The following is a 13,280-nucleotide window of genomic DNA, read 5'->3' as shown; positions in this document are numbered from 1 at the left end:
GCGGGGCTCGTCACGGCGCAGCGGGGGCCTCAGCCGGAAAATGGGATGAGAAAGCAGCAATTAGGGGCTGGCCGGCATCCAGGGAGCGCCGAGCTGGCGGGAGGGCAGCCCCGAGGGCGCGGGGATGGGCGCGCCCGCGCGGCGGCTCCCGGTGCCCCCGACGGGCCCCGCGGGCGGACGCGGCTCCTCCGCCGCCCCCGCGATCCCGCCGGCTGCAGCGGGGAAGGGGTCCGGGCGTCCGAGCGGCGCCGGGGGTCCCGGGACTACAACTCCCGTGAGGCCCCGCGCGCGGGCCGCGGGCACGTGACGCGCGAGAGCCAATGGGAGGAGGCAAAACCAAGGCCAATGAGGAGGCCCGAAGGGGGTTGCCGGGAGATTTGAACGCGGCGGAAGCGGCTGCGTGAGGTGGGACTGGGGCGACGGGCCGGGGGCCCCGGGGGGGACACGGGGGGCCGGGGCCGGGAGCCCCGGGGCGGGTCTGCAGGGCTACGGGCCCAGATCGGCCCTAGAAGCCTTGGAAGGGGTGTTATTGGGCCATAGGGAACCTGGGGCGCCATAGGGCACCCAGGGGACCCATCGGGCGGGGGCCCTTATGGAGCGGGGATGCCCCAGGGAACCAGGGGGACAAATGGGCCGGGCGGGAGCCCGCAGGGGGAATGGAGAAGGGCTCAGAGGGGACCCGCAGGGGTCACAGGAGCCTTGTGGGGGGTGCTATGGGATGAGGATGGCAATAGGTGACCCGAGGGATAGCAGAGCCGGAGGAAGTCACGGTGGGGGGAGTGAGGCTGTGGGAGGGCAATAGAGGCCGTGGGCTGGGTGCTGGGAAGGCCGTGGGGGATGGTGGGCCATAGGGGTTGTGGGGCAGGAGCCCCCTGGGCGCCCTGCCCCAGACTCAGCCCTGCACTCGCAGCGCCGACCCATGGCGCTGGGTGCGCCGCCCGCCGAGGCCGCGGTGGCCGTGGTCGTGCGTGTGCGGCCGCCCGGTGCCGGCGAGCGCGACGGGGCCGCGCGCCCTGCGCTGCACGTTGTCGACCATCACGTCCTCGTCTTCGACCCCGATGAGCCTGGCGGCCCCCTGGGTGCCCTGCCGCCCACCCGCGCGCCCAGGTCGCGCGGCAAGGACCTGACGTTCGTCTTCGACCGCGTGTTTGGCGAGGGTGCCACGCAGGAGGAGGTTTTCCAGCACACCACGCGAGACCTCCTGGATGGCGTCCTCAGCGGGTACAACTGCTCCGGTGAGCCCCCGCGTGGCCCTGGGTGCTGCTCGGCGCGGGATAGCAGGAGCAGTGCAAGAGCCTGGGAATTATTCCGCTGCCCGTGGGCCTGGCGCCTGCGGAGTGCCTGGGCTGAGGGCTGGGAGAGCCGTGACGCTGCTTGGCCCTCGGGGGCACGATGCCCAGGGCGTCTGTGTGGAGAGCGAGACGGAGCAGGTGCTGCCCAGACGCGTGTGGCTGCGATCGCCACCCGCCCAGGGCGGCAAAGGCGGGAGGGGACCCGGGTGAGCTCCCAGCGTGGCAGCCGCTCCGCTTTTGCTCTCCTTCCCCGAGCGAAATCATGGTGTCAGGCGCAGCCCCGACAGCCCCGGCTGGGGACTCGCTGCGGGAGGAGGACGCGGGTGCCGGGGGCTGCGTGTCCCCCGCAAGCCCGGGCGCCGTTCGCAGGCTGTCGGGAGGAGGGGAGCACGACCAGCGCAGCGTGCGCGACGCCGTGTGCGGCGGGCGCCAGCTCTCTCCTGTCTCGTCATGCGCCGCGCTGGGCGCCGGCACTCGCCGATGCTATTCCTGGCTCTGAAGGCTGCCTCTGTCACTGTGCCCACCTGGCAGGCATGTCTCGTGTCTCCATCTGCATAAAATAACTGCAGGAGCCTCAAACGAGATGCTCGCTGAGCACAAAGTGTTGCTAATGGGGAGAAGGGCTGAGAGTCTCTAGATTAGTGTGTCCTGCTCTGATGTTAATGCTTCAAAGAGGGTGTTGAAAGATGGGAGGGAAGAAATGAGATGAGTTACAAGGTCTGGAAGAGAAAAAACACCTTCTAGTGAGAGACGGGGGGCACTGGGTCTGCTCGGCTTGTTAATGGGAGGGTTACAGGGTGTCTTGAGAACGGCCTCCAAGTGCCTAAGCGGGTGATGGCTGGGGGACTCGTGCTGCCTTCATCTGCTAAATTAGGGATCCTGCAGCTGAAAGCTGAAGCCAGGCAAAAATTGCAAGGAGGACAGCGCGGCTTTTCACACTGAGGGCAATTAACTGCCTAGCCAATTTGCCTGCTCTCCCGTCCGTCATCCCCCGCGGAGGCTTGAGCCCTGTGGCGGGGGCTGTCGGCTGGGGAGTCCTCGTTGTGCTGCTCCTGCTGACGACAGTTGCAAACGCCCCCTCTTTCCCCTCGCAGTGTTCGCGTATGGTGCGACCGGAGCAGGGAAAACCTACACCATGCTGGGCTCCGAGGAGAGCCCGGGCATCATGTACCTCACCATGGCAGAGCTCTACAAGAGGATCGAGGCCAGGAAGGACGAGAAGAGCTGCGAGGTGCTCGTCTCCTACCAGGAGGTACCTGCTGTGTCCCCGCCGTGTCCCCTCCCACCACCGAGTCACTGTCCCTGGGAGCTAGGGCTGACACAGTCCCTGGGAACTAGGGCTGATGCAGCCCCTGGAATGTCACCTGGGGCTTCCCAGCTGTGTCCGGGTGTAAAAAGCTGCTTTCTCTGCTCGCTGCACCTTGCGGCTGGGCAAGCAACCTCTGTGCTGCTCTGCATTGCTGCAGGTGTACAATGAGCAAATCCATGACCTCCTGGAGCCCAAGGGCCCCTTGGCAATCCGGGAAGATCCAGAGAGAGGCGTCGTGGTCCAGGGACTCTCCTTCCACCAGGTGGGTGTGAAAGACGGGTGTGAGATCTGGGCCACGCGGTGCCTAAAGCAGCTCTGGATGCAGCTGCGTGTCCTGGGGCCACGTGTGGGGACACTGTTTGCGCAGCAAATGGGACCCTGAGCTGAAGCCTGGTCGAACAGTAGGATGTCTGAGCTGCCGCTGGCTGCTGTTGGGTCGCCTTGGTGCCTGCATGCCCTGGCTGCTGATCCCTGTCTCTGTGCGTTCCCTCCCAGCCCAAATCGGCAGAGCAGCTCCTGGAGATGTTGGCCAACGGCAACAAGAACCGCACGCAACACCCCACCGATGCCAACGCCACCTCATCCCGTTCGCACGCGGTCTTCCAGGTGAGGGTGACACTGGAGGGAGGGATTCCTTGGGCTTTGTGCCGAAAGTGGGGCTAGAAAGGAAGGTTGGGCAGGGCCCGGCCTCCTGAGGGCGGAAATTTCACCTTAAGCTTTTGATTTTGCAAATTTGGCAGTGTAGAGTATTACCTGGCGTAGAGCAAAGGGGCATGGGTTGTCATAGACACTTTCCTGAATGCCTCTGGGCAGCCTCTTTTCTCCCCCTCGGTGCTGAGCCGAGAATTGCACTCCCAGCCCTGTAGCATTGGCCCCAGTCCCTTGGCGCTCTCCTGTGGAAACCTCGCAGGGGATTCTGCTTCCAGGCAGGCGGCTCCCCGGGTCAGCAGGGCCCTCCCAGCCGCACGAGGGCACCGGGGCCTCTGGCTGCAGTTCCAGCGCGGAGCCGGTGCCCGGCCCGTTGCTGCTCCCAGGTGTCTGGAAGCTTCCGAGCTGCCTCCGCAGCTGGGCATGGCGGTGGCCTCGGCACCCCTGCCTGCCCTGGAGCCCTCGGCCGTGCTGGGAACGGGCCCTGCCCGCAGCCCGCTGGGGAGGAAGCGGGACCAGTGCCAAGGCCTCAGCCTGTGGGAAGAGGCGGTGTGTCCTTCCCAAGGGAGCTCCCCGGGACGAGCAAGGTGCAGGGGGTGTTTCATGTCGGTGGGAGGTGTCTGCTGCTCCTGGAAGGTCTCTAGGACAGCAGAGGAGCCTCTGGAGCAGCAAAGCCTCCTCAGCACCAAGGAGCTTGAGTCACAGCCCCCTTGGGGACACCTCTAGGCCATGGCAGCTGTCCTGGGGTGGCTCGCAGCGCCTCTCGGGGTCCAAGCTGGCTCCTGCGTTATCATCTGCCACCCCGTTCTTGGGGCGAGGCCCTGAGCGGGACTCGGAGCTCGAGGCTGCCGCTGCGCGAGCCCGTCCCAGGCACCGGCAGGGCTCGGCGAGCGCGGGGCCCTGTGGAGACCCCGCTCGCGGGGTGCTGCCTGCTGGAACGGCACAGGGGGTCCTGACTGCTTTCCCAAATGCTTGTAGCTTCACGTGAGGTCACCTCCATGGCTTTGCCACTCGTGTGGTCACGGTTTGGGCTCGTCAACGTATGAGGACTCTCTCTCCCCTCACCTGCCATCCTGGTGCCTGTGATCCCCTTCACTGCTCTTTTGTGAACAGTAGCCCCTCACCCTGTCGGCACCGCAGCCTCCAGCTAGCGACGTCACCCCCGGTTTGGCCGTGGCCTCATGGATCTCTGTGCTCGCAGATCTACGTGAAGCAGCAGGACCGTGTGCTCGGCCTCACGCAGGACCTGCAAGTGGCCAAGATGAGTTTGATCGACCTGGCAGGCTCGGAGAGAGCGTCGGTCACCAAGGCCAGGGGAGAGCGGCTCCGCGAGGGCGCCAACATCAACCGCTCGCTGCTGGCCCTCATCAACGTCATCAACGCCCTGGCCGATGCCAAGGTAGAGCTGCCACTCCAGGCAGGGGGCGTGAGGGGGCCCCTGAGCGCCAGAGCCGGGCACGTCCCCATTGCAGTGGGGATGGCGCTTTGCCTTGGGGACAGCAGTAGGGATGGCTTTGAGAGGTGGCCTGGGACGTGCATAACCGTCCCCTCGCGGCACAGGGCTTGGGGCAGAGCGTCTTCGAGCCCAGAGCTGAGCAGATCCTTGATCTCGGTGCAGAGCAAGAAGAGCCACATCCCGTACCGGGACAGCAAGCTCACGCGCCTGCTCAAGGACTCCATCGGCGGCAACTGCCGCACCGTCATGATCGCCGCCGTGAGCCCCTCGGCGCTGGCCTACGAGGACACCTACAACACGCTCAAATACGCCAGCCGCGCCAAGGACATCAAGCTGGCGGTGAGGAGCGCGGTGCCGCGCGGAGCTGCCCTGCCTTTGGGCTGGGCTGGGGGGAAAGGAGCTGCCGTGCTGCATGTCGGGGAGCTCATTGGGCGAGTCTGCCTGAGCTCCGGTTTTCTAGGTCTGGGAGTGAAGCCCCTAACCATGAAGCTACGTGGCCTGAGCGCCCTCTCTTCTGCTAAAGCCCCTCAGTCCCACGCCTAGACAGGCCGCCGAGGGGGACATCAGGTCCCTGAGTGCAGGCAGTGGCTGCTCTAGCCACCCTGGGGACCCCTGGGCACAGAAGAAGCTGAGGAGCTGCCTTCCTCTGGTGGGGATGGAGTACCGGCTGCCTCTGCGCTTTTTAACCTCTAGCTCATCCCCGTCTCCACAGCTGAAGAGCAACGTGCTCAGCCTCGACTGCCACATCAGTAAATACGCCGTGATCTGCGAGCAGCTGAAAGCAGAGGTGAGATGTTGCTGAGCAGGGGGGCTCGGAGAGACAGGACCCACCCCTCTGAGTTCCCTGATCCTCCTGCATGACGGGGCTGTGTGCCGGGAGGGCCGCGTTAACCCCCTGCGGCGCGGGGAGCTCCGCTCTGCCCCGCGCTCCCCTCCCAGGTGGCAGAGCTGCGGGAGAAGCTCCGCGCCTACGAGGGCAGCGCGCAGGACACAGGAGAGCGGCCGCCCGGCCCCGCGGGGCTGCCCAGGTGAGGCTGTGGGGCTGCAGGGAGGGCTGCCCGTGCCGAGGAGCTCGCGCTGGTCAGGGCGCAGGCGTGAGGCCGAAGCAGACGAGTCTGTGCTGTTCTGTGCCATCCTCTCGGCTGTGCGCAGAGCTAACGAGGCCGGACAGACTGCGATGTGCAAGCGTCACGGGAAGTTGGGCTGCAAAGACCAATTCTCGTTCTGTCTCATTCATCCCCAAACTTCTTAGACAAATGCGACAGCTTTCCCAGCAGATCTTCTTTGGCTCAGTGACTTCCCCTCTGGAGATTTCTCTTCCCCAGGGTTGTTTCTGCTTTATGTAGGTTGGAGGAAGCTGTCCCAAAGACAGGCTCAGACCCCCAAGTTTCCTTGGAGAGAGACCAAGAAACAGATGCAGAATTGGAAGCTGAACGGCTTGTTCAGCCACGGGAGCTTGAACAGGAGGAAGAGGTGAGAGGAGGAGCATGCAGCAAGGGGCGACTCTCCAAGCTGCTCGGGAGGGAACCTCTGGCTCAGCTCGGCCTGCTCAGAGAGGGCAGGAGCTCATCAGGCCCGTGGGTCCCCAGGGCGCCTGGCTCAGTGTGCACCAGCCTGTGTGTTGCTAGCAAAACCCATTAACTTCCCTGATAACGGCGCGTTCAGGGCAGCAAACTCAGCTCGGATACGGGCTAATCCGGGGCTGGATGGCTAAGCACTTCTTCGCTGATCATTGCAGGCTCGAGAGGAGATGCCCCCCAGCAGCCCCGGAGCAGCCCCCCACTTGGATCCCCAGCTGCGGACGCAGGGAGTGAAGCTTCCTCCACAGGGGCTGTCCAGCAGCCGGATGGAGATGTGAGTGTCCTCGCGCCGGCCCCACGTGCCCCTTCATCCCCGTTGGTGCACGTGCCCCTGTGCCCGCTCTGGCTGCACGCAGTCGTCTGAGGGACATTCTGCATGGATTTGGGAACAGGTCTTTGCTTGTAGACAACTGCCTTGCTGTAAAAAGAGCAGATTGGGCTCCTGGGGATTTAATCCCAGGGGATAACCTTTCTCAGGCATGAAGCAGAGAGATAGATAATCCCTGGGGATTCACCTGGGGAAGGTCTTCCTTTTATAGGTGTCCTCATCAGTTGTCGTGCCTGGGAACAAGGCTCGGGAAGCAGATACACAGTGCAATGAGTAGTCAACCAGGTCTCTCTGTCCTGGAAATGCTGCTTCCACTGGCAGACAGAGGCTTCCAGGCACAGCAAAAGCAGGAGCCTTAAGTGCAAATCATTAGTTCCGAAATTACCTCTGCAGAAGCCGCCCTGGCTCCCCCAGGCCCTGCCCTGGCAGGGCTCCTGTGGCACCATCTACCGAAGTCTCTGCCCAAGCATCCTGGCAGAGGGAGCCCCTTTGGAAAGGCATCCTGGAGGAGGCTGCCCCTGGTGTGTGCCTGGATCTCCGTCTGGCTCTTCCGCCAGCCCTCAGACACTCTGAGTTAAAAAAACGAGCCTGTTGGTGCCGTTCCCCAACCCGGGAGCCAGCAGGTGCATGCACAGGTCACAGCTCTGGCTCTCTGGGTGGGGATTTGCAGCTCGGGTACCTTACGGCTTCCTAGTTTGCTTCTCTTCCCCTCGTAAAGGTCACTAAAGGGCTCTGTCCCAACGGAGCACGTATCTAGAGGTGACACTGGTGGTCCTGAGCCTCTGCTGCTGGTGACACTGGCCCAGGACCACTGGCTAACTGGTTCCTGGCTCTGAGTGCAGATGGGTTGCTTGATGCCGGATCAGAGGGACGCCACGTCCCCTCATTGGGCACTGTGTCCCTCTCTGTCCCAGGCTCGTAGCTGCCGTCCTCAGCATCGCCCGGAGGCAGTACTCCCTCCTCAGGGCTGCCAACCTCTTAACTCCTGACATGATCTCCGAATTTGAGGACCTGGAGCGCGAGGTCCAGCGGGAGGCTGGTGCCAGCCTGGAGCAGCTCAGGCAGCTGGAAGGGCCCGCGGGGACCAGCGGGACTGCGGCAGGAAGGACCCAGCAGGACCGTCATGGTGAGGACGGTGCAGGCACTGGGCTCCCCCCACTCCTTGGCGAGTGGAGGGTGGGCTGGGGGGCTGAACTGGAGGGGACAGTGGTGGCCATGGGCACAGGGCTGCAAGCTGAGGTTCCTCCTGCCGTGGTCCCTCGTGGGCTGTGCCTGGAGCGGCTCCCAGCCCTGTGATTTTGTAGAGCTTTGGGAGCTAACGAGCATCCCTGGCAACCCGGGCCACCAGGAGCAGCCTTTGGCTCGGCGGCTTCAGCGTGTGGTTGTGCAAGTCAGCTTAAACGGAGCAGGATTTGCTCTCGGGGATACTGAGGTTGCAGCCGGGTTGACTCCTCAGTACCTTTTCCCGAGTCAGCCCAGCTCCAGCCTTGCTGCATCCCAAGCTCTTCCTCCACATCCTCAGCATCAGGGCACAAGGCCAATAGTGAAGTCTCCTGCACACCCTCTTTTCCAGGGTCAGACCGGGCTCTTGCTTCTGGGCTCATCTGATGCCTTTAGATTAAGGAAGCATTGGGGTTTGTCCTGACTGTCCCTGCAGGTTTCCTGGGAACATGGTGTGATGGGAATGCCAAAGCTCGTGGCCAGGCAGGGGCCTTGGCAGGGAGGTGACAGTTCTGCTTTCCCTTTAGCTGGGGCCGCCGAGTGCCGTGTCCCTGTGGGCAGAGCCACCCCACACCACTCGCCGTCCCCTCCGCCCGCCAGCCCCGTGCCAGGGCCTGGCCCAGCCAAGAAGAGGAAGAGGTCGGCTCTGAGGAGCGCGTCTGGCCCGGGGACTCCTGCCAGCCTCCAGGCGAGGGCTAAACGGCAGCGGAAATCCTGCCCACCGCAGCAGCGGGAGGGCTCTGGCGGGGAAGCGGAGACGCCTGGGGCCACGGGCAGCCCCTGTGCCCAGGGGGTTGGGTCCTCCCAGCTCCTGCCCTCTGGCACTCCCAGGGTCTGCCCGCTGACGGTCACCAAACGGCGCCTGCCCCTGGCCCCGCTGGCCGCGCAGAACGGCGGCGCGCCGGCGCTCCGCGACCTCAACATGACGTTCGAGCTCTCCGAGGACGGCGCCCCGGCCGCATCAGGGCCCTTCGGCCTGGACTTCCCCGACTGGGAGAACGTGCGGTGCCTCCTGGGCCAGCAGGACGGGCCCTTCGCGCCCAGGTCGGTGCTGCTGTCCGCGGGGCTCCGGGGCTCCGTGGGGCTGCACCAGCGGGTTCCTCCTGGAGAGGCACTTTCTACCAGGCAGGCAGCAGGCTAAGTTTGGGCACAGATTGCCTGCAGAGATAGGGAAAATGTTCAAAAAAATCAGGTGCTCCTGTTGTCTTTCCCTTTGGGCCTCGGAGGACTATCCTCCAGAAAGTTGGGAGAGCCCAACGTGTGTGGCCCAGAGCCCCTTCCCTCGGGGAGCCAGGGAGCAGCTGTTCCAGCGATGGGGCAGCATCACCTTCCCTTGGGGTGCCCCAGGGATGCTCTGGCTTTTGTGGCCCTCTGGAAATGGACACGGTGATGCCCTTGGGGACATGGGAGCTCCTTGAGGGAACGTTTCCTGCCGAGGAGCACTGAGGGAAGGGCGGTGGAGGGGAGCGGTCCTGGCCCCAGAGAGCAGGGTGCTCCTGCCGCCCTGTGCGGATTCCTCGAGGCCTCCTCCGTGCCTGATCCCTTCCCTGCAAACCAGGCTGCCCGTAGGTCAGGTTCCGTGCCCGCACATGGTACTGCCCGGCCCCGGGGCACACAGGGAGGTGTCGGGATGTGGCCAGGACATTTTGCAGGGCGCCTCCCAACCCTCCTTTCCTCGACAGGGGCACCTCCATCCCGGTGTTCACCATGAAGGGCTCCTCCATCCCCAAGCCCTGCTCCAGCTCCAGAGCGTCCGCCCAGCAGCGCAGGCGAGCGGCGAGGTGAGAGCCGCGGGGCGCCGCGTGCGGGGACAGCCCTCTCAGAGCGCTGGGGTGGGCTGGGGCTGCGGCTCTGCCCCCGGCCTGTCCCCAGCCTCGTGCTTCCCTTGGGCAGCGCCGCGTCCCGCTCGCTCGGAGCGCTGCAGAGCCGCATCGCCCGCCCGCCGCGCGGCAGCCGCGGGGCCACGCAGCCACCGGCTCCCCCAGGTGAGTCCTGCCCCGCGTGGGGATCTGGCAGGTGGATCCTGCCCTGTGGATTGGGCTGCCAGGGGCGGTAACCCGAACTCGGTGCCTTTGGCGCTGGGGAAGGCGCTGCTGGCTGCAGGGGTGCGGATGGGGCTGTGAACGGGGCACGGGTGCTCGGAGGAGGCTGCAGAGCAGGATGGAGCAGGCGGTGCCTGGATGTCCCCAGGAGGGACTGGGGTGGATTTGCTTCCTCCAGTCTCATCCTCCTCTCCGTTTCCCCTTCAGACCCTCCTGGGAGCAGCCTGGGCCCCAAGGGCAGCAGGAGGAGCACAAGGGAGCTCAGGGCTGCTCCCAGGCCGCAGCTCGTGAAGCTCTTGTGCTGAGCGACCCTCCGGCCGGGGCTCCTTGCCGCCCGGCCCGCGCTGCGCTGCCGGAATGCTGCGTCCCGTCATGTCCTCCATGCTCCTTCCTCGCCGTCTGGGGACCGACCTGCTCCGAGCTTGTTCCCAGCTGCCTCCTCTCCGCTGCCCACCCCTGGGGTGCCCCCAAACCTCCCCAAACGCCTTCCACGTCCGCTCCTCAGTGCCCGGCGCCTGCCTCCCCGCGCCCTGTCCCGCCCTTCAACAGGGGTTAGCGCTGCCCCCTCGCACCCCTGTGGTGCCAACGCGGGCGCTGCCGGGAACAACCTCTCCCTTGGAATAAACCCCGGAGCTGAAAGCAGCAGGGCCAGCGTGGCTGTGGGGCTCCCGCTTGTTCTCGTCACTGTCACCTCCTTGCACGGGGAGCAGCGTGGGTACCGACTCCAGCAGGACCCGCCGCTGCCTTCAGCTCTTGTCTTCCCCCCGGCGGCTCCACAGGCACCTTCGATCTCGCTGGGCCGGGTGTCCGACTCCCCATCCCGTGCTCCAGGGGGCTGCGGGAGGGCCCTCCTGCCCCCGCTGCTCCTGTGTCCTCCCTCACCCCCAGCTCCGTCCCCAGCGCTGCGGGTGGGAGCAGGGCCGGGCACCTCGGCCCCCGCGCTTCTGCCCGGCTGATCCACACACGGGGATCCCGTGGGAGCACTGCCCCCGGCCCTGACCTACTTCCCGCACCGGCTCTGCAGCCTCTCGTCTCCTCACGACACCCTGGTTGCTCTCGTGAGGCCTGGGGAGCCCAGGGCACAGGAGGCAGCTGCGCTTTGATCCCGGCTGTGCAGGAGCTGGGAGAAACTTCCACGCCAGGAGCGTGATGGAGCCGCCCTGGGTGCCCCGGCAGCCGCCAAGGGTCGCAGAGCCCCGGGCTCTGCGTCACTGCGGTGGTGTCACTGCACTCTGTCCCCAAACCTGGCTGCTTTAGCCCTGTGCGTGGGCTGGGCCCCGGCGTCCTGCGGCTGGCAGCGCTCTGGCTCCGCTCCCTGGGGCTGGCAGCAGGGCTGTGCAGCCAAGGTTGTCCCTGCCATTCCGGGGGACACAGCCTGGTGGCCTCGCACGGGGCTCGGCCCAGCTCCCGGCCAGCGGCTGCCATCTAGTGCTGGCCACCTCAAGGTCCCCACTGTCCCCATGGCCGCTCGCAGGGACCCTCCCACCTCCCCCCAGCTGCTGCTTCCCCCTGAGATGCTGCGCATGTCCCTTGTGTCCTCAAGGCGCCCTCGGCCCTTGCTCTGCTCCCCAGCAGCCTGGAGATGCCAGCTGCCACCCACGCTGTCCCCAAGGTCCCGCTGTCCCCATGATGCTGTAGCTCACAGGGGGATGCAACTCATCGCCCCCTCCCAAATCTTGCCGGGAAGACCCTGCGATCCAGAATCCAGCAGCTCCAGGACTTGGCACCAGGCTGGCAGAAAGGCCCCTGGGTGCTCTACCAGCGGCCCCAGTGTCCCCCTGGCCGTGTCCCCATCCTGTCACCGCGAGCACAAAGCCCCTTTCAGGGGCTGGAAAAGCCTCTGGCCTTCGGCCACATGGAAGGCCGGGAGCAGTGCCAGGGACGTGGTGAGTCCCAGCCCTTCCCGGTGTTCCTGCACGACTGCAAGAGGGGCCGGATGAGCTGGGTTTAATGAAGGCTCCTCGTTAGCCCCCGCTGCAGCTGTCAGGAGCTGGGATCCCCCCAGCTCTCCTGAAATCCCAAGTTCAGGATTTTTGTTTTCCCTGAGACAATCGGGAAGGGGCCCTGGTCGGAACTGGACGGTTGCACCACGCTGAGAGAGGAACCAGCCTGGGAGGCTTCGGACAGGCACTAATTAGAATCCCTCCTAATTAGTGTGTGTTCCACATGGGCAAGCGGCCGTCGCAGGGGGACATGTGTGTGCAGGGGGACAGGCAGGAGTGTGCACGGCTGCACGTGCATGTGTGTGCACATGTGTGCAGGGATGTGGATGGGCCTGTGCATGGGTGTACGCATGGGTGTGCATGGGGTGCAGATGTGCACAGCTGTGCACACGTGTGTGCATGGGGAGTGCACAGCTGTGCACACAGATGTACCTATGTATATGGGGATGCACATGCACAGCTGTGCATACACATACATGCATAGATGTGAGGGGAACACAGATATTTACATGCACAGCTGTGCATACACTCATGTACACACGTGTGTAAGGGACACAGATGTGCACGTGCATGGATGTGCACATGTGTGTGCATGGAGGACGCAGACCTGAACGTGCACAGCTGGGCGTGCACGTATTTGCACACACACACTGGGATGCAGACGTGCACATGGAGACACATGCATGCACACATGTATGGGGATGCAGACATGCACAGATGTGCACACACACGTGCACACGTGTGCGGGGATGCAGATGTGCACACACATGTATGGGGATGCAGGCGTGCACATGTACATGGATGTGCACAGGGATGCAGACGGGCAGCTCCTCGGGCCCAGCCTCCACTGCAGGGTGCACGTGGACGCCCAGCGCCCCGGCCCCGCTCTGCCCACAGAGCGCCGGCCGCTCCATCCTGGGCTCCAGCCTTGGACTCCATCCCAGGCTCCATCCTGGGCTCCATCCCCAGCGGCTGCCACCCGCTTCCCTCCCCGCAGGGCCCCACAAAGGCCCTGCTTGCGTGTCCGTGTCCCTGTCTGTGCTCGTGGCCGTGTCTGTGGCCGTGGCCGTGCCCGCATGGCCACACTTGGCTGCAGGCCACGTGAGGCAGCCCAGGGTGGCCGAAGCCTCCTCGGAAGGCCCAGAGGAAGCGCTGGGAGACGCTTGTCCCTGCACATCCCCGGCTGCCCCAGGAGCCTCTGGGTCCCTGTGCGAGGCCACGTGCGACAGGGACCCCATGCAAGGGACATATGTGACATGGTGAGCAGGGTCCCGCAGGAACCCCGTAGGTGCCACCATGAATGGGTGGCTCATGTGTGTCCAGCCCGGGGAGGGGACGGGAGCTGTGTGGGTGGCACGGGGGGACATGGGGAACACACGGCTGGCATGGGGGGACACAGAGGACCCACGCAGGTGACACGGGGAACCTGTGAGGGTGGCGCAGGGGACACACGGGTGCTAG

General features: G+C 65.1%; 1 protein-coding gene across 1 annotated transcript; it reads left to right on the top strand.

The window, feature by feature from the left end:
- Window positions 1-919: 919 nt before the first annotated feature.
- On the top strand, window positions 920-11,506 carry KIF18B (kinesin family member 18B). Its single transcript, XM_088537208.1, has 15 exons — window positions 920-1,235; window positions 2,387-2,544; window positions 2,759-2,863; window positions 3,097-3,207; window positions 4,451-4,648; window positions 4,868-5,044; window positions 5,418-5,492; window positions 5,645-5,719; window positions 6,444-6,559; window positions 7,528-7,739; window positions 8,362-8,878; window positions 9,517-9,615; window positions 9,707-9,819; window positions 10,765-10,784; window positions 11,420-11,506. The coding sequence occupies exons 1-15, from the start codon at window positions 920-922 to the stop codon at window positions 11,504-11,506; spliced, it is 2,379 nt and encodes a 792-aa protein (XP_088393334.1).
- The last annotated feature ends 1,774 nt before the right edge of the window (window positions 11,507-13,280 follow it).

The sequence above is a fragment of the Tinamus guttatus genome, unplaced genomic scaffold (assembly GCF_059628265.1).
Source record: "Tinamus guttatus ecotype Peru unplaced genomic scaffold, ASM5962826v1 Tinamus_guttatus_pri_ptg000732l, whole genome shotgun sequence".
Classification (NCBI taxonomy): Eukaryota; Metazoa; Chordata; class Aves; order Tinamiformes; family Tinamidae; genus Tinamus; species Tinamus guttatus.
This window is presented reverse-complemented; position numbering and strand designations above follow the sequence as displayed.

Coding starts and splice junctions, on each gene's coding strand:
- KIF18B (XM_088537208.1), top strand. CDS start 920: ATGGCGCTGGGTGCGCCGCCCGCCGAGGCCGCGGTGGCCGTGGTCGTG. Junction 4,649..4,867: donor ACGCCCTGGCCGATGCCAAG/GTAGAGCTGCCA, acceptor ATCTCGGTGCAG/AGCAAGAAGAGCCACATCCC. Junction 5,493..5,644: donor GCGAGCAGCTGAAAGCAGAG/GTGAGATGTTGC, acceptor CTCCCCTCCCAG/GTGGCAGAGCTGCGGGAGAA.